Source organism: Syzygium oleosum, unplaced genomic scaffold (assembly GCF_021117445.2).
Source record: "Syzygium oleosum isolate NSW1041296 unplaced genomic scaffold, Sole_v2.1 Sole_v2.02, whole genome shotgun sequence".
NCBI classification, from domain to species: domain Eukaryota; kingdom Viridiplantae; phylum Streptophyta; class Magnoliopsida; order Myrtales; family Myrtaceae; genus Syzygium; species Syzygium oleosum.
This window is the reverse complement of record NW_026607486.1, coordinates 21,828,156-21,842,335: the sequence shown is the minus strand read 5'-3', so window position 1 is coordinate 21,842,335 and position 14,180 is coordinate 21,828,156. Positions and strand designations below refer to the sequence as shown.

The 14,180-nt window shown below is 40.9% G+C and overlaps 1 protein-coding gene across 3 annotated transcripts; it reads left to right on the top strand.

Annotated features, from left to right (window-relative positions):
* The first annotated feature begins 537 nt into the window (after window positions 1-537).
* Window positions 538-14,056, top strand: LOC115673031 (uncharacterized). 3 transcript variants are annotated; one of them, XM_030595050.2, is made up of 11 exons: window positions 538-769; window positions 2,954-3,126; window positions 3,233-3,414; window positions 3,515-4,699; window positions 4,797-4,874; window positions 5,527-5,839; window positions 11,139-11,338; window positions 11,872-11,948; window positions 12,869-12,970; window positions 13,237-13,423; window positions 13,743-14,056. In XM_030595050.2, exons 2-11 carry the CDS (start codon window positions 2,955-2,957, stop codon window positions 13,830-13,832), a joined length of 2,586 nt encoding a protein of 861 aa, XP_030450910.2. In that variant the 5' UTR covers window positions 538-769; window position 2,954; the 3' UTR covers window positions 13,833-14,056. The 3 variants fall into 3 exon arrangements, 2 of the variants coding, with proteins under 2 accessions (XP_030450910.2, XP_056164839.1); XM_056308864.1 differs by having other exon boundaries at window positions 546-763; XR_008815905.1 differs by lacking the exons at window positions 11,872-11,948; window positions 13,743-14,056 and having other exon boundaries at window positions 13,237-13,366.
* Window positions 14,057-14,180: the final 124 nt, after the last annotated feature.

Here is a 14,180-nt window from a genome sequence, read left to right as displayed (position 1 = left end):
TAGCTTCTTTGCTTCTTGTACAAGGGATTAACTTCAAGTTGCAAGCCATCGATTAAGGTCCAAAAACAGAAAAATTTAAATAGAAAAAGAAAGAGAAAAAAGAGCATCGACACAGAATGGCGAGTTCACGCATTTATAATCTCAGCTCTGTAAAAAGGACGTGGCTCCGATGCGAAATGACGCGGTTACCCTCGACGGGGAACGATCCCCGGAGATCTGTCCGATGTGACCGCCTCCCGATCCTCCCGCCCTCGCCAAATCCCCAAAACGCCCCTTCTCGCGAAGGACGGGCCCCGCGTTCGGGAGAGCCGGCCCCTCCCCCCCCCCCCCCCGGGGAATCGCCACGCGTCCGCCTCGGCGGCGCCCCGCGGAAACGCAAGGAGAAGGCACAAGGGCAAGGACGGGGGGGCAAAAGGGTAAAATCACGCGCGCCACGACGCCTCATGCAAATCGCGGGGCTCGTTGCGCGCCTCGTTTGCTTTTCCGCTTCCGCCACCATTTTTGGCAACAGCTCTCTCTCTCTCTCTCTCCCTCTCTTTCTCTCTCTCTCTCTCTCTGCTTTATCTCTCTGCTTTTTCTCCTATAAGAGTGCCCGTTCGGGCTTCAGTGCAGCAAGCTCGCCGGCTTTCCATTCGCCGTCGCTCGTCGAGCTCCGGGCTTCTTCCGGCGCCGCTTTCTCCTTCTCGGCTCTCGCTCTCGGCGTCGTGCGACTCGCCGCGAAAACGAACGCCGCTGATCGGCGATTCTCTCCAGGTACTTCCTGGTTAAGGTTTGCTCCTCTTTCTCTCGGTTTTGGCATCTAGCGAAGTCGGAGCGAATCTAGGTTGATGTTTTCGCCGATGTTCATGCCGTCTCGGCTCGGTTTCTTTTTTTTGGATGGAACGATCGTCTCGAGCGGTTTTTGGTGCGTTGCCTTTCGAGCTACGTGTGCCGGAGGCGAAGGATCTTTCCCTTAAGGTGTTTGCTCGTCGTCGTTTCTGAGGTTTTTGGAGTCATTTTTTGGATGTGTGCGATCCGCTTAGGTTTTTGTCAGTTCTCTATCTGCGGCATGCGGTTCTTCGTTTCTTTTCTTTCTTTATTTTTGTGTCCTCAAACAAGACGATGTTCCGCTGAGTATCAGCTTCAGTTTGTTGCGAAACATTCTTGCGAATCTGTTTCGCGTTTTTCGTCGAGGTCGTCTAATCCGAAGGCTAAGCGGTTCCCGATTCTTCCGCCGTGCTGGAAACTGCCGCAAATCGCCTGCATTTTGATGCGTTTGTTTTGGAGAGTGTGTCGGGGGAAGTTGAAGAAGATTTTTTGTCCTTTTAAAAGGCGTGAGAAAGTATTTCCTTTTTCTCGGTGTTCCTCTTCTTCAACTTCATCGCTAGCAAAATTGTACAGGTGCGTGCGTGCGTGCGTGTGCAGAATGGAAAAGATTTTTGCTGTGAAAAGGGAGAATAATCGAAGATTTTGAGTTCTCTTGGAATAAACTCTAATAAATATGGGAGATAAAAGTGGATTCCACGTGGAAGACTCGAACGAAAACATATGGGAGAAAAAAAAATGTAGTTATGTTGTTGTATCAAAATCGTGTTTTTCGTTTGGAAATGACAAGTTTTGTGGATTTTGTAGATATATACTATCATTAATTGTCTTATATGTTTGGGGCAGATCTTCATTGGGATTTTGTCGTACGAGTTTGAGGTTTGAGAGGTTCCATTGAATTTGTTTTATATATATAATTTGATTATCGGGCGAAGGAACTGGTGAGGAAAGAGAACATATTTCTATCCAATTGCTATTATGGTCTTTAAGTGAGCCTTTTATGCGAAAAATCGAGTCCTATGAAGGGCAACGGATGTCACATGTTGAAAAGTGATAAAAGAATATCACCATTTACGTTTGTAATATGAAAGAAAGATGGAGACTATTTTGGTGAAATACTGATAAGGAAAGTGGAAAACATATTTGGGTCGGACGCCAATAGAATAAAGAGAATATTTTTGTACTATTCTCAAACTTCTCAATGTAATCTGGGAGGCCAAGTGTGTAAGAAATACTTATGGACAATCCATATTTGTTCTGTGAATCGATTCATATATATGGTTTTGTGACTTTTGACTGATTGGACTTGTATGTTCTGATGCATTTTATTGAATTTCTTGTTCATTGATGTAGTGACTGCAGCACTTAAGGAAAATCTAAGTCACTATTGGTATTACCCAAGACGAATGATTCACGTAGTTGTTATTTGCATGAAATTCTAATACTTGTTGTGGCATTCCTACCGAGTGCTTATGTTCATACTCATTGGAGATATGTTCATTGGTTATAATATTTCGACAATGTGAAAAAGCATTTAGATATTACATTTTGATGTAACGTGTTAAACTTGCTCGATAAAATAACAACGGTCTTACAATCGTTACGTGGTATAGAAAACAATACATGTGGAAACTAAGTTTTAGGCCATGGCCTTGAACTCGTTTCGCACAAAGTATTACATGGTAGGAACATCATAAAGAATTTATTGGGTTCACCTTTAAAAATCTACTTGCTTTGTGTTTCTGAGGTATAAGTGAGGAGTTTGTAACGATCTTAAGTCCCATATGGACTAAAAGAGAGCTTGTGAAGTGATATCTATGTCATTATTCACCCCAAATATTACTATCCGAATTTTCTCCAAGCAAAAAGTCCCGTGTTCACTTATCACCTTACTTATCACAATTGTGATAAGTTTTCATACTTCAATGTTAGACCAAATATCAATCATGGAGCATTTGAGTATTAAATCTGCGATCATGTAATATATTTATAGCTGGAGTCCTATATTTTCCTATCTTCCTCTCCTTAACCTAGTTGGTGGAATGGGACATGTGGGAATTGTCGATTCGCAGGCTGTCTAGGTTAGCATTCATTTTTTCATAGTGCCACTGCTTGAATTAAGTCGGTGTGTTTACAATTTGGATAGCAGAATGGGTGGAAAGGCGAAGAAAAATAATCACTTCTTGAAGGAAGTGTTCCACCAACGCGGGACATCCAATTGCAGCGCGTCTGCAAGGAATCTGTGTAAAAAGGATCTAGGCGGAGTAATTTTGGGATGCACTCACCATACCATTGAGGAGTGTTATTCAAAGAAGCTATTTGGTCAGTTGGATGTTATTTAACGCATGCCATACAAGATTTGTTTTGGATTTGGTTGCGCACAATGGGCTACCTTTGAATTTGAAGAACTCTTAAAATGCTTGAGCAGGTCTGCCTCGTCCACATTATGCATATATTAAGAAGATTGAACCTGGCTTGCCGCTTTTCTTATTCAACTACGGCGATAGGAAATTACATGGCGTGTTTGAAGCTATTAGCAGAGGCCAGATGAATATAGATATACGTGCATGGACGAAGGAATCCTTTGAAGAAACCCCCTATCCTGCGCAGGTATGTGCCATAATTTGTTGTTGTCTCTTACTGTTCATTTTGTACATGCTCTTGTATTGTGGTGTGTGATGAAATTACTCGGTTGATGCTCTTGTAAAAGGTTAAGGCGAGAACACGTATTGACTGCCGGCCTTTGCTGGAAGAGCAGTTCCAACCAGTAATAATCTCCAACTACCACCGTGCAACGCACTTCTGGTTTGAACTTGATCAAGAACAGACGACAAAATTGATATGCCTGTTTTCGTCTAATCGAATTGATGCAACTTTTCCAAGGGAAAAATATCCAGACAGACGGATCACTCTGGAGAAAGATTTGCTTGCTTTTAACAGTAGGATAGGAGGTGAAAGAACCGAGACACCTCCCACTGGATGGGATCTTGCTCAGCCAAATCAGGTTATTGGAGACTGGAGGTCTAATGAGAGTCCTAGGTCTGAGAAAGAGAGACTACTATTGGGATCAGATAACAACGAGTTTGCAGCGCCAGAGCATGAAAAAGCTGACCAGAGTCGAAGTTATGCCAATGCAAATAAATTTCCTCAAAAGTTGTGGAGCGCTCTATTCAGGTCTGATTCAACTTCTGATGCTAGGGAGCAACCTCAAAGTTCCAAGTCTGTAGCTACAGAAGCGAAAGGATTTGATGACCTAACAGGGGAAGAAACTAAGGACATAGCAGGATTTGCAGCTGAAGCTGGAGTTATTGCTTCAGGTCAATGCAATCCTGAGGGCTCTGTGCCTGCTGAAGTTTGTATAAATGCATCTACGCGTCCTCTTTCACCTGAGAGTAGGAAGGAGTTTGAAGAGCATGCAAGCTCGGAACCAAGTCATGAAGCTGCTCAAGAGGCTTGGATTCACCTCAGAGGTGCTTCATCAACTTTTCATGCAACCAGTGAATATGATGAATTCAAGGTCGTAGATCCGGAAACCAGATTTTCTCCATTTGATTATAAGAGCATGGTAGGGGATGCTTCAGTTGTTGCCCCTAACTTTAATGGAGAGAGCCATCTGTCCCAACCCCATATAGATAAGGAGAGGGACGAAGAGGCTCTATCAATAGAAAAGAAATCCATGGGTTTGTACCGCAGGAGCACTTCTTCTAGCATTTCTTCTCAGCTGAGTTCATTTACCCTGGCGGTGACAGAGACTCAAGGTCCAATTCCTTATGAGCCCACTTCCAGCTATGGTTCTTCATCCACGATGATCACGACAGAAATTGCACGTGAAAACCTGGAGGAAGGCGCTGATGTACTGTCACATGACGTAGGTGTTTCAGAAATCGTTGCCGAGGTATTTAGAGCCACCCTTTCCTCTATTTTACTGTATCCACTTTTGGCTATTGTTTCTGTACCTTGTAAGTTGTAACATAGTCAAATTTGTTTTGTAGTTGCTATGTGAAGTGCGAGGGCTCATGTTATCTCAGTTGGAACAGGCCCAAAGATTTGGTTTTATTGAGAAGGAACTGGTATGTCTCTATTGAAATATCCTCATTGTTTGACAATGGGGTTTATATGCTCTTTCTACACTTTCTGCGTGTGTCCATCTCCATTAGTCAAATTTAATGTCACTCCTAATCCAGCTTAAAATTAAACTTGGGCCTCTTTAACCGCCTTAAAATTATTTATCTTAGGAAGCTTGTATCTGCATGTGCAGATTCTGGACTCTGACTCAGTGCTAACCCGCTGACTATCTTGTTCTCTTTAATATTGCACTGACATGATAATCTGTTAATCTCAACAGTCCATCTTGCTTAGCTGAGAAGATACGTATAGTAAGTCTATATTTTGATAGACATGATAATCCAACTCTTATGATGTTGTAAATCAACAATATCAGTTATTACTGCGCTATTATCATTTTAGATTTTTGTTTTATGGCTTTTTTCCTGCTTTACATTGCATATTTGTTGGGTTTAATAATGTCAATTCTAGAAAAAACAATTATAAAGTATAAGAATCAATCTTATGGTACATCTCCTATCTAGGATTGCATTTTTGTCGCTTCCTATCAAGCAAAAGTTTTTTATGTGCCGATATGGTCCTAGTTGATGCTGTTAATGGTTCTACTTCTATGAATGAACTTATTGACCTTATGGATGAACTCTTACTGGATTGCAGAGACAGAAAATTTGCTGTCTAGAAGATAGATGCAAAGCATTAGAGCTGAGGGAATCTTCAACTGTTGGGCCTGTCGGTGAAACTCAGTATGAGACTGGTTGCGAACCTCGTCCATTTAATAAGTCTATATTCATAGTTGGAGGATATGATGGTTCTTCCTATTTATCAGCCTCATATCTATATTCTCCTCACGAAGATATCCTGACATCACTGTCTCCTATGAGATTTGTGCGCTCCCAAGCCTCAGTGGCAAAATTAAGAGGCGAACTTTATGTTTGCGGTGGTGTTTATGATGGTATATGGCATGACACAGGTACTAATTGCTCTTATGAAATTGTGCTTGGTTGACTTGTGTTTGGGTCAATAGACTGCATCAATTGTTTAGATTCGAAACACGATTTCTGCGGTTTTTTAAAGAAGAAAAATGGTTTCTTCCATTTCTTATTTCTTATCATACTTACATAACATTTAAATAGGGCCTACAGTAACTAGAAAATAACAAGAAATAAAAATAGATTTCCTCCTTCTTAATTCTAGCGATTTACTTCCTAATCTTGAGGATTCAGAAATAAAAAGAAACAAAATAAATGGAAACAAAATATTCCTATCTTGAGATTTTCTTCGAGATCTCTAAGATTTTCATCTAATTCTTTGACAAACTTTCCTTGAGATCTCCGAGATTTTCTTCTAATTCTTCAACACCGCCTCTCAGTTGGTGCGTAAATGTCTGTCATGCCCAGCTTGTTGATGATAGACTCAAAGTCAGGTCTGAACAATCCCTTTGTAAGAATGTCAGCTATTTGTTGTGTTGTTGGCACAAATGGCATACAAATAGCTCCTACATCAATCTTCTCTTTGATAAAGTGTCTGTCAATCTCAACATGCTTGGGTCTGTCATGTTGCACTGGACTATGTGCAATGTTGATTGTAGCCTTGTTGTCATAGTACAACTTCATAGGCATTTTCACTAATACTTGAAGTTCTTCTAGTACTCGTGTTAGCCGCAACATCTCACTGACACCGTGGGCCATTGCTCGGTATTCCGCTTCTGCACTACTTCGTGCCACAACATCTGCTTCTTACTTCGCCAAGTAACCAAGTTTCCCCATACATATGTACAATATCCTGAAGTCGACCTTCTGTCAGTAATTGACCCTGCCAAGTCTACATCCGTGTATGCTTCAATCTCCCGTTGAGTAAATTTTTTGAATGGCAAACCTTTTCCAGGTGTGCTCTTTAGGTATCTTAGGATCCTATACACAGCCTCAAGATGTTTTTCATATGGAGAGTGCATAAATTGGCTTACCATACTCACAGCAAAGGCAATATCTGGCCGAGTATGCGACAAATAGATCAGTTTCCCTACTAGCTTCTGGTATGCCGATGTATCAATAGGAACTCCATCTTTGTCATCTCCAAATTTCTGATTGGGATCTATAGGAGTTTCTGCCGGTCTACAACCACTCATTCCGGTTTCCTTTAGAAGATCTAGGACATATTTCCTTTGTGAGACTACAATTCTCTTTTTCGATCGAGCTACTTCCATTCCAAAGAAATACCTTAGAGTTCCCAAATCCTTGATCTCAAACTCAGAAGTGAGACATTTTTTCAACCTGTTCATCTTGACAATATCATTCCCAGTGAGAATGATGTCATCCACATACACTATCAAAGCTGCGACCTTCCCGTCGCAAGAATGCTTTACAAACGTGGTATGATCAGCTTGTCCTTGAACATACCCTTGTTTCTTCATAGAATGAGTGAACTTCTCAAACCAGGCCCTTGGCGACTGTTTCAGTCCACATAATGACTTCTTCAATCTACATACCTTTGATCCAGAACTTCTATCAAAGCCCGGGGGAAAATCCATGTATACTTCTTCCTCCAAATCTCCATTCAAATATTCATTCTTCATATCTAGTTGTTGCAGAGGCCAGTCAAGATTGGCTGCAAGTGACAGGAGCGCTATTACAGTGTTTAGTTTTGCAATTGGAGCGAAGGTTTTAAAGTAATCGATCCCATAGGTTTGGGTGTATCCTTTCGCGACCAACCGAGCTTTATACCTTTCGTGAGATCCATCAGATCTATGCTTGGTTGTAAACACCCACTTGCATCCAACTGTGGTCTTTCCCTCGGGTAGATCCACCATATCTCACGTTTCATTTTTTTCTAGAGCCTTCATCTCCTCAAGAATTGCTTCCTTCCACTCAGGAACCTGTAGAGCAACCTGCATGGTTTTTGGAATCTCCACACAAGACAGTGTTGAGGTAAAGGCACGGAAATTGGGTGAGAGGTTTTTGTAAGACACATAATGAGACATAGGATGTTTGGTACAAGACCTAACTCCTTTTCGGATAGCAATAGGTATGTCAAGTTCATTAGGTTGGACAGATTGAGTTGGAACATTACCTGGTGACTTTATGGAGTTCTGGTCATGCCCATGGCACCTTAAGGGAGCAGGAGACTCATTTCTTTGAGTTTTGTCTCTTCTCATGTAGACTTGAGAATAGGATGGAAGCTTTGTATTCTCGGTACTAGTTTCGCACCTGTTATGTTCACAAGTAGGATCTGATGACAATATATGTGGACCCGAATTTTCATTATTTAAAACACTTGGTTCAAAATCTGGTATAAGGGTTGCAGGAATATGATTTTTAGGAAAAGGTTTTTCAGATTCTAGACGAAAAGAATCTATGATGGTGTTGTGCGAATCTGCACTTTCTTTCCCCCTCTGAAGATGAGCTCCAAAAAAAGGTTTTGATTCAAAAAAGGTGACATCCAATGTGACAAACATTTTTTTGGAAATCGGGTCAAAGCATTTATACCCTTTTTGATTAGGTGCATAACCAACAAACACACATCGTTTTGCTCTAGGATCAAGTTTCCCCCGATTTGTATCATGGATGTGGACAAATGAGGTACAACCGAATAGTTTTGCTCTAGGATCAAGTTTTCCCCGATTTCTATCATGGATGTGGACAAATGAGGTACAACCGAATAGTTTTAAGGGTAAGGCTGAAGTAAGTCTAGAGGTTGGGTAGGTCTCCTGAAGAACTCTTAGGGGTGTTTGAAATCCTAACACTTTATAAGGTATCCTATTGATGAGATATGTAGATGTAAGATGACCTTCACCCCAAAGGTATGTGGGAACTTTAGTTGTGAAGAGTAGAGCTCTAAGTTACTTCTAAAATGTGTTTATTCTTCCTTTTTGCCACCCCATTTTGTTGAGGTGTGTCAGGGCAAGAACTTTGATGCATAATCCCCTTTTCCAAGAAAAACTGTCCCAAATTTTTATTGAAATATTCTTTCCCATTGTCACTTCTAAAAATCTGGATTTGCCCTTGGAATTGTGTTTGTACCATTTTGCAAAAAATTTTGAAAACAGTCTCCACTTCGGATTTCTCTTTTAACAAGTATACCCAACTCACCCTTGTATGATCGTCAATAAATGTGACAAATCATTTCTTTCCTGAGGATGTAGGAATTCTAGATGGGCCCCAAACATCACTATGAATTAAGGAGAACGGTTTCGACGGCTTGTAGATTTGTGAGGGAAAATTGGTTCGATGATGTTTGGCTAATTCGCAGAATTCACATTGAAATGAAGATGGACTTTTATTCAAAAATAACTTTGGGAACAAGAACTTTAAATATTGAAAATTCGGATGATCTAGCTTATAATGCCATAAGCTAACGTCACCATCCTTACTAAGAGTAACAGATTCGAAACAACTACGCTGGACTTGTCTACTTGAGCTTGTTCCATCTTCAAAGAAATAGAGTCCTCCACTATCTTTAGCATTGATAATCGTCCTCCCCGAGGTCGAGTCGTGAAACTCGCAATGAGATGAGAAAAAATTAGCTTGACACTTTTGATCGGAGTTTATTTTACTAATGGACAACAAGTTACAAGATAGCTTTGGGACATGAAGAACATTATGAAGTGTAAGGGCTGGTGAGAGCTTGATAGATCCTGTTCCAGCTATGGCTGAAGGAGAACCATTTGCAATTGCGATTTTTTTATTTCCTGCACACGGATTATAGGTGGAAAAGAGTTTTGAACAACCTGTCATATGATCGGTTGCTCTTAAATCGAGAATCCAAGGAGCATTTTGGCGTGGATTTTCTATGAGGAAAGCAGTGGAAAAATAATTACCTTTCTGGGCTAAAGAACAAGATGGATTTGAAGAAGGTTGTGGAGATTGAAGGATTTTGTATAGGTGCTCTAATTGTTCCTTTGTGAATGGAACCGAATCTGACTTGATTTGCTCTTCTTCATTTGTTGCTTGGAACGCACGACCATCGTTACTGCTCCTTCTCTTCCAATCTTCTTTCTTCCAATTTTGTGGTTTCCCGTGAATTTTCCAACAAGTCTCTTTGATATGCCATGGTTTCTTGCAATGTTCACACCATGGTTTCTTCCTCCTGTCTTTCTCAGAATCAGGCCCTCGAGATACAAGTGCAGAATTTTCAGATATAGAGCCGACACTTGTTTCCGAATCATGTAGCATGATTGGCCTCCGAGATTCCTCCCTTCTAACTTAAGAGAAAACCTCGCGGATGGATGGTAGAGGTTTTCGACCAAGGATCCTGCCTCTCACCTCATCCAAGCTTCGATTAAGGCCTGCTAGAAACATGTATACTATCATTCTCTTCTCTCTTCATTTGTCTCTTACAATCGACTGGACTTTCCCATGTATTATCGTAGCTTTGATCTAATTCCTGCCACAAGGTCACCATTTCATTGTAGTAAATAGTGACCTTGTGATCCCTTTGCTTCAATTGCCATAGCTTTGTCTTGAGTTCAAAGATCTGGGAAGAATTTTTCAAATCAGAATATGTTTCTCTCACGACGTCCCACACATCTTTAGCGGTCGGAAGGAATAGGTGAGGTTTTCCAATTGCTAGCTCCATAGAATTGATTAGCCAAGCAATCACTAAGGAGTTCTCGGATCTCCAAATCTTCCAAGACGGATTGCTTTTTTCTAGTTCCTTCATCTCGCCAGTTAAGTGGCCTAGCTTCCCTTTGCCATCAATTGCTAGTTTCACCGATTGAGTCCACTCCAAATAATTTTGGCCATTCAATCAGTGAACTGTTAATAGCAGGTTGGAGTTCTAGGGGAATTGCTCTCCACCATTGCTCGATTGTGCAAAGAGATCAGTTGGGTTTTTCTCTAGCATGACACCTAAAGGAGTGGTGTTCTTACTAGCTCCGGTCATCGCCGTTTTCACCATAGTAGAAGCCGGATTCAAAACCGAGCTCTGATACCATGCGGTTTTTTAAAGAAGAAAAATGGTTTCTTCCATTTCTTATTTCTTATCATACTTACATAACATTTAAATAGGGCCTATAGTAATTAGAAAATAGCAAGAAATAAAAATAGATTCCCTACTTCTTAATTCTAGCTATTTACTTCCTAATCCTGAGGATTCAGAAATAAAAAAAAATAAAATAAATGGAAACAAAATATTCATATCTTGAGATTTTCTCCGAGATCTCTAACTTTGACAGATTTTCCTCGAGATCTTCGAGATTTTTTTCTAATTCTTCAACAGTTTCTTCTAGTTGTATCTCCCTTTACATAACAAAGATTTTCTTCTGCATACTATAGTGGAGTCGTACAGCCAGGAGTACGATAAATGGACTGATCGACCTTCAATGAATCGGCAAAGAGGAAGCCTAGTAGGGGTATCTTTAAAGGATAAGATATTTGCAATTGGTGGTGCAGCTGAATGCGTGCCCTTTTCGGATGTTGAGATGTATGATCCAGACACGGGAAGATGGATCCCTACTGGTTCAATGCTATGCAAGGTACCCTTTGTTATAGTAGGAGTGAGGTTTTAATGATCTTGGGACATGATTTGGAAACAAGGAAAATCACATGGTGTTAGAATTTCATTTTAGAAAGAATAAATCGCAAATCCCGAGCATAATTAGAAGCTTAGTTGTATGACATTCTAACACTGACTGAAGACAAGCTATCTGAGCTAGTGCTTTAAAGATGCCGCAGACTTTACTTATCTTATTGTCACGGTTCTAATCATCAATTTTTTGCATATGCATGAATAATAGCATGACGTAGTGATTCTTTTTTTCTGGGGAAAAGTGAGATTGGTATTTTTTCTGTTGTTGCGATTATTACAAATGAGTGGACAGCCGAAAAGGTTTGATAAAAAATTGGTGAAGATAGCAAAATTCCAGCTGTCTGATGGGTTTTATTAAAGCTCAAAACACTCTGTTCAATGAACATAGCGTCATCTATATCTTGTATCTTCGGTACCTATTGCATTTGAACTTGCTCACTCCTTATCTTTTACTTTCCTTCTCTTGGTTGCTTCTGTCAGCGGCTTGCTCCAGCTGCTGCAGAACTGAATGGCATACTCTATGCTGTCGGAGGATATAATGGAGAAGACTACTTGGAGTAAGATTTTGTCTACCGTTATATACGATCCCTCGATAGTTCTAAAGTCATGGTTTGCCTCTGATGATAAATCAAACACCGAGCTGTACTTCCACCTGTTTCTGACATTTGCGAAAGTTGCAACCCTTGCATGGTTGGTGCTTTGAGGCTGCTGCTTGCACTTCTTGTGACTAGAAAAACGTCAAAATTGTGGCTAGGAATATGTTCTGCTTGATATTTTAGGTTCAATAGGCCCTTTCGACGTGATCAGCAAAACTCAGCATGCTTCTCTTCATTGATTTTTACATACACCGGGAATTAAAACACCCTATATACGCCATGTAAGAGGACAACTCATACTAAGGGTATTCCCCCGTTGTTTGCTCCTAATGTCTTTTTGGGAATCACATAGGGTAGGGGATGGGGAACACTGAGACTCTTCCAACCAGATTTATTCCATGGAAATAGTGGCTCTTACCTGATTGGTCTACCCTTGGTTTTGAAAAACCATAAGCTAGTGGTTCTAGCATCTTCTATTTGTCTTGTCTCCCACTGTGATGGCATTCTGGTTTTGCTTGGTGTGTAGGACATTTCGTGGTAAACTAGATCATTCATGTCACCTCTTTTTCATAGCTTTTGTAAATATTACTCTGTTGTACTGCTGCTGGCTAATAGCCTAGTGTACTCGATTGAGATTGTAAATTAAGAAGGTTCTTAATATATATTTGTCAGCACTATCATTGATTGCTTGACATAACATTCTGGGTCTCTTGCTTGTCCCTTGTGTATTCTTTGGTTTATAGTCAGACGTGGATGCTTGTTTTTTTTGGTCGGGACATGGATGCTTGTTTGAATGCTCTCTTTGCAAACTCAGAATTAAACAAAGCTTATATCGGCATCTTGCCTGGTGTCCTCATTGGACATTTTCTCTACTATGTTAGGTCGGCAGAAAGATTTGATCCTCGAGAATGCTCATGGAGACCGATAAAGGACATGAGCACGAAAAGAGGCGGTCATTCTTTGGTCGTTTTGAACGAAAAGTTGTGAGTAGATCTTGTCCTGAACCCTTTTTAGCTTTCAACCATGTGAACTGCTATCTTTTGGTTGACATCACGGCTAAAGGGCTGCATTAGTGTGACTCTTGATATCGCCGATCCGTCTTGAGCTCTTCTCCCGAGTTCAAGCTAAAGCTTTTATCCTCACAAATCGCCTCTTGATTTAGTTTGTCAAAAGTGATGGGCTATGGTGGGAGTTCGTGTGGGTGGGCACAAGTTATAACTGTTAACTAATATTAGGAGAGTCTCTGCAGATATGCAGTGGGAGGCTACGATGGATCCAGAATGGTGGCGACAGTCGAGGTTTTCGATCCTCGTGCTGATTCGTGGATGATGGTGGAATCAATGAATGAAGCAAAGACAAATCATGGAGCAGTCGTGATCGAAGATGTAATATACAGCCTTGGTGGACTAGATGAAGACATGGAAGTACTTGACACGGTATGAAGATTGTTTTTTCTCATTCGAATTCTCTCGTTTCTTTAATGTCTACATGTGTTCATGGTTAAATATTCCTAGTTGCTGCTCCCCTGTTTGATAGATTTTAGTTTACCAAGAGAAAGCTTTCTTGACGTTCGAGATATCCACCTGTTTGATAGATTTGTTGTTGAATATTTGCGGGTCACTGCTCACGTGCGACATTCCTGCACTCACCATTAAAATGTGGATTACGTGTAGTCTATGCGTGAAACGAATGCGCCGTTAGCTTAAATGCATATGCATCTCTAATGTTTCAGTAATGGCGTGTGGGAAATGATAGGTGGAATGTTACAAAGAGGGTCTCGGATGGCGGGAGATTGACCTGAAGGCTTTTGGAAAGAGGTGCTGCTTCTCGGCAATCGTGGTATGACAGAAGATTGAGGTCCTACACGTTCGGTTCAGTGCTGTTCAGTGCTGCTTTGTAAGTTCAAATGGGGAAGCGTGCGATCCGATCCAATCTCGTTAGGGGTTGCTTCACTTATCGTGCGCATTCAAAAGCTCTTTTATTTATTTTTTTGGTTTCTGCCTGCCTTCAAGCGAACAAGCTTCTTTAATAAATAAATAAAGGAAGACGAAGGATTTTGAGCGATGTAATTCTCTGTCCCGTTCTCCGGATGGCAGCATTTTGAGTCTACAACAACGACCTTCCACACGTCATGGTTGTAGCATTAACGCTGCAAACCCCAATGCAAAATTGCCAAATGTACCCTATGGTTTG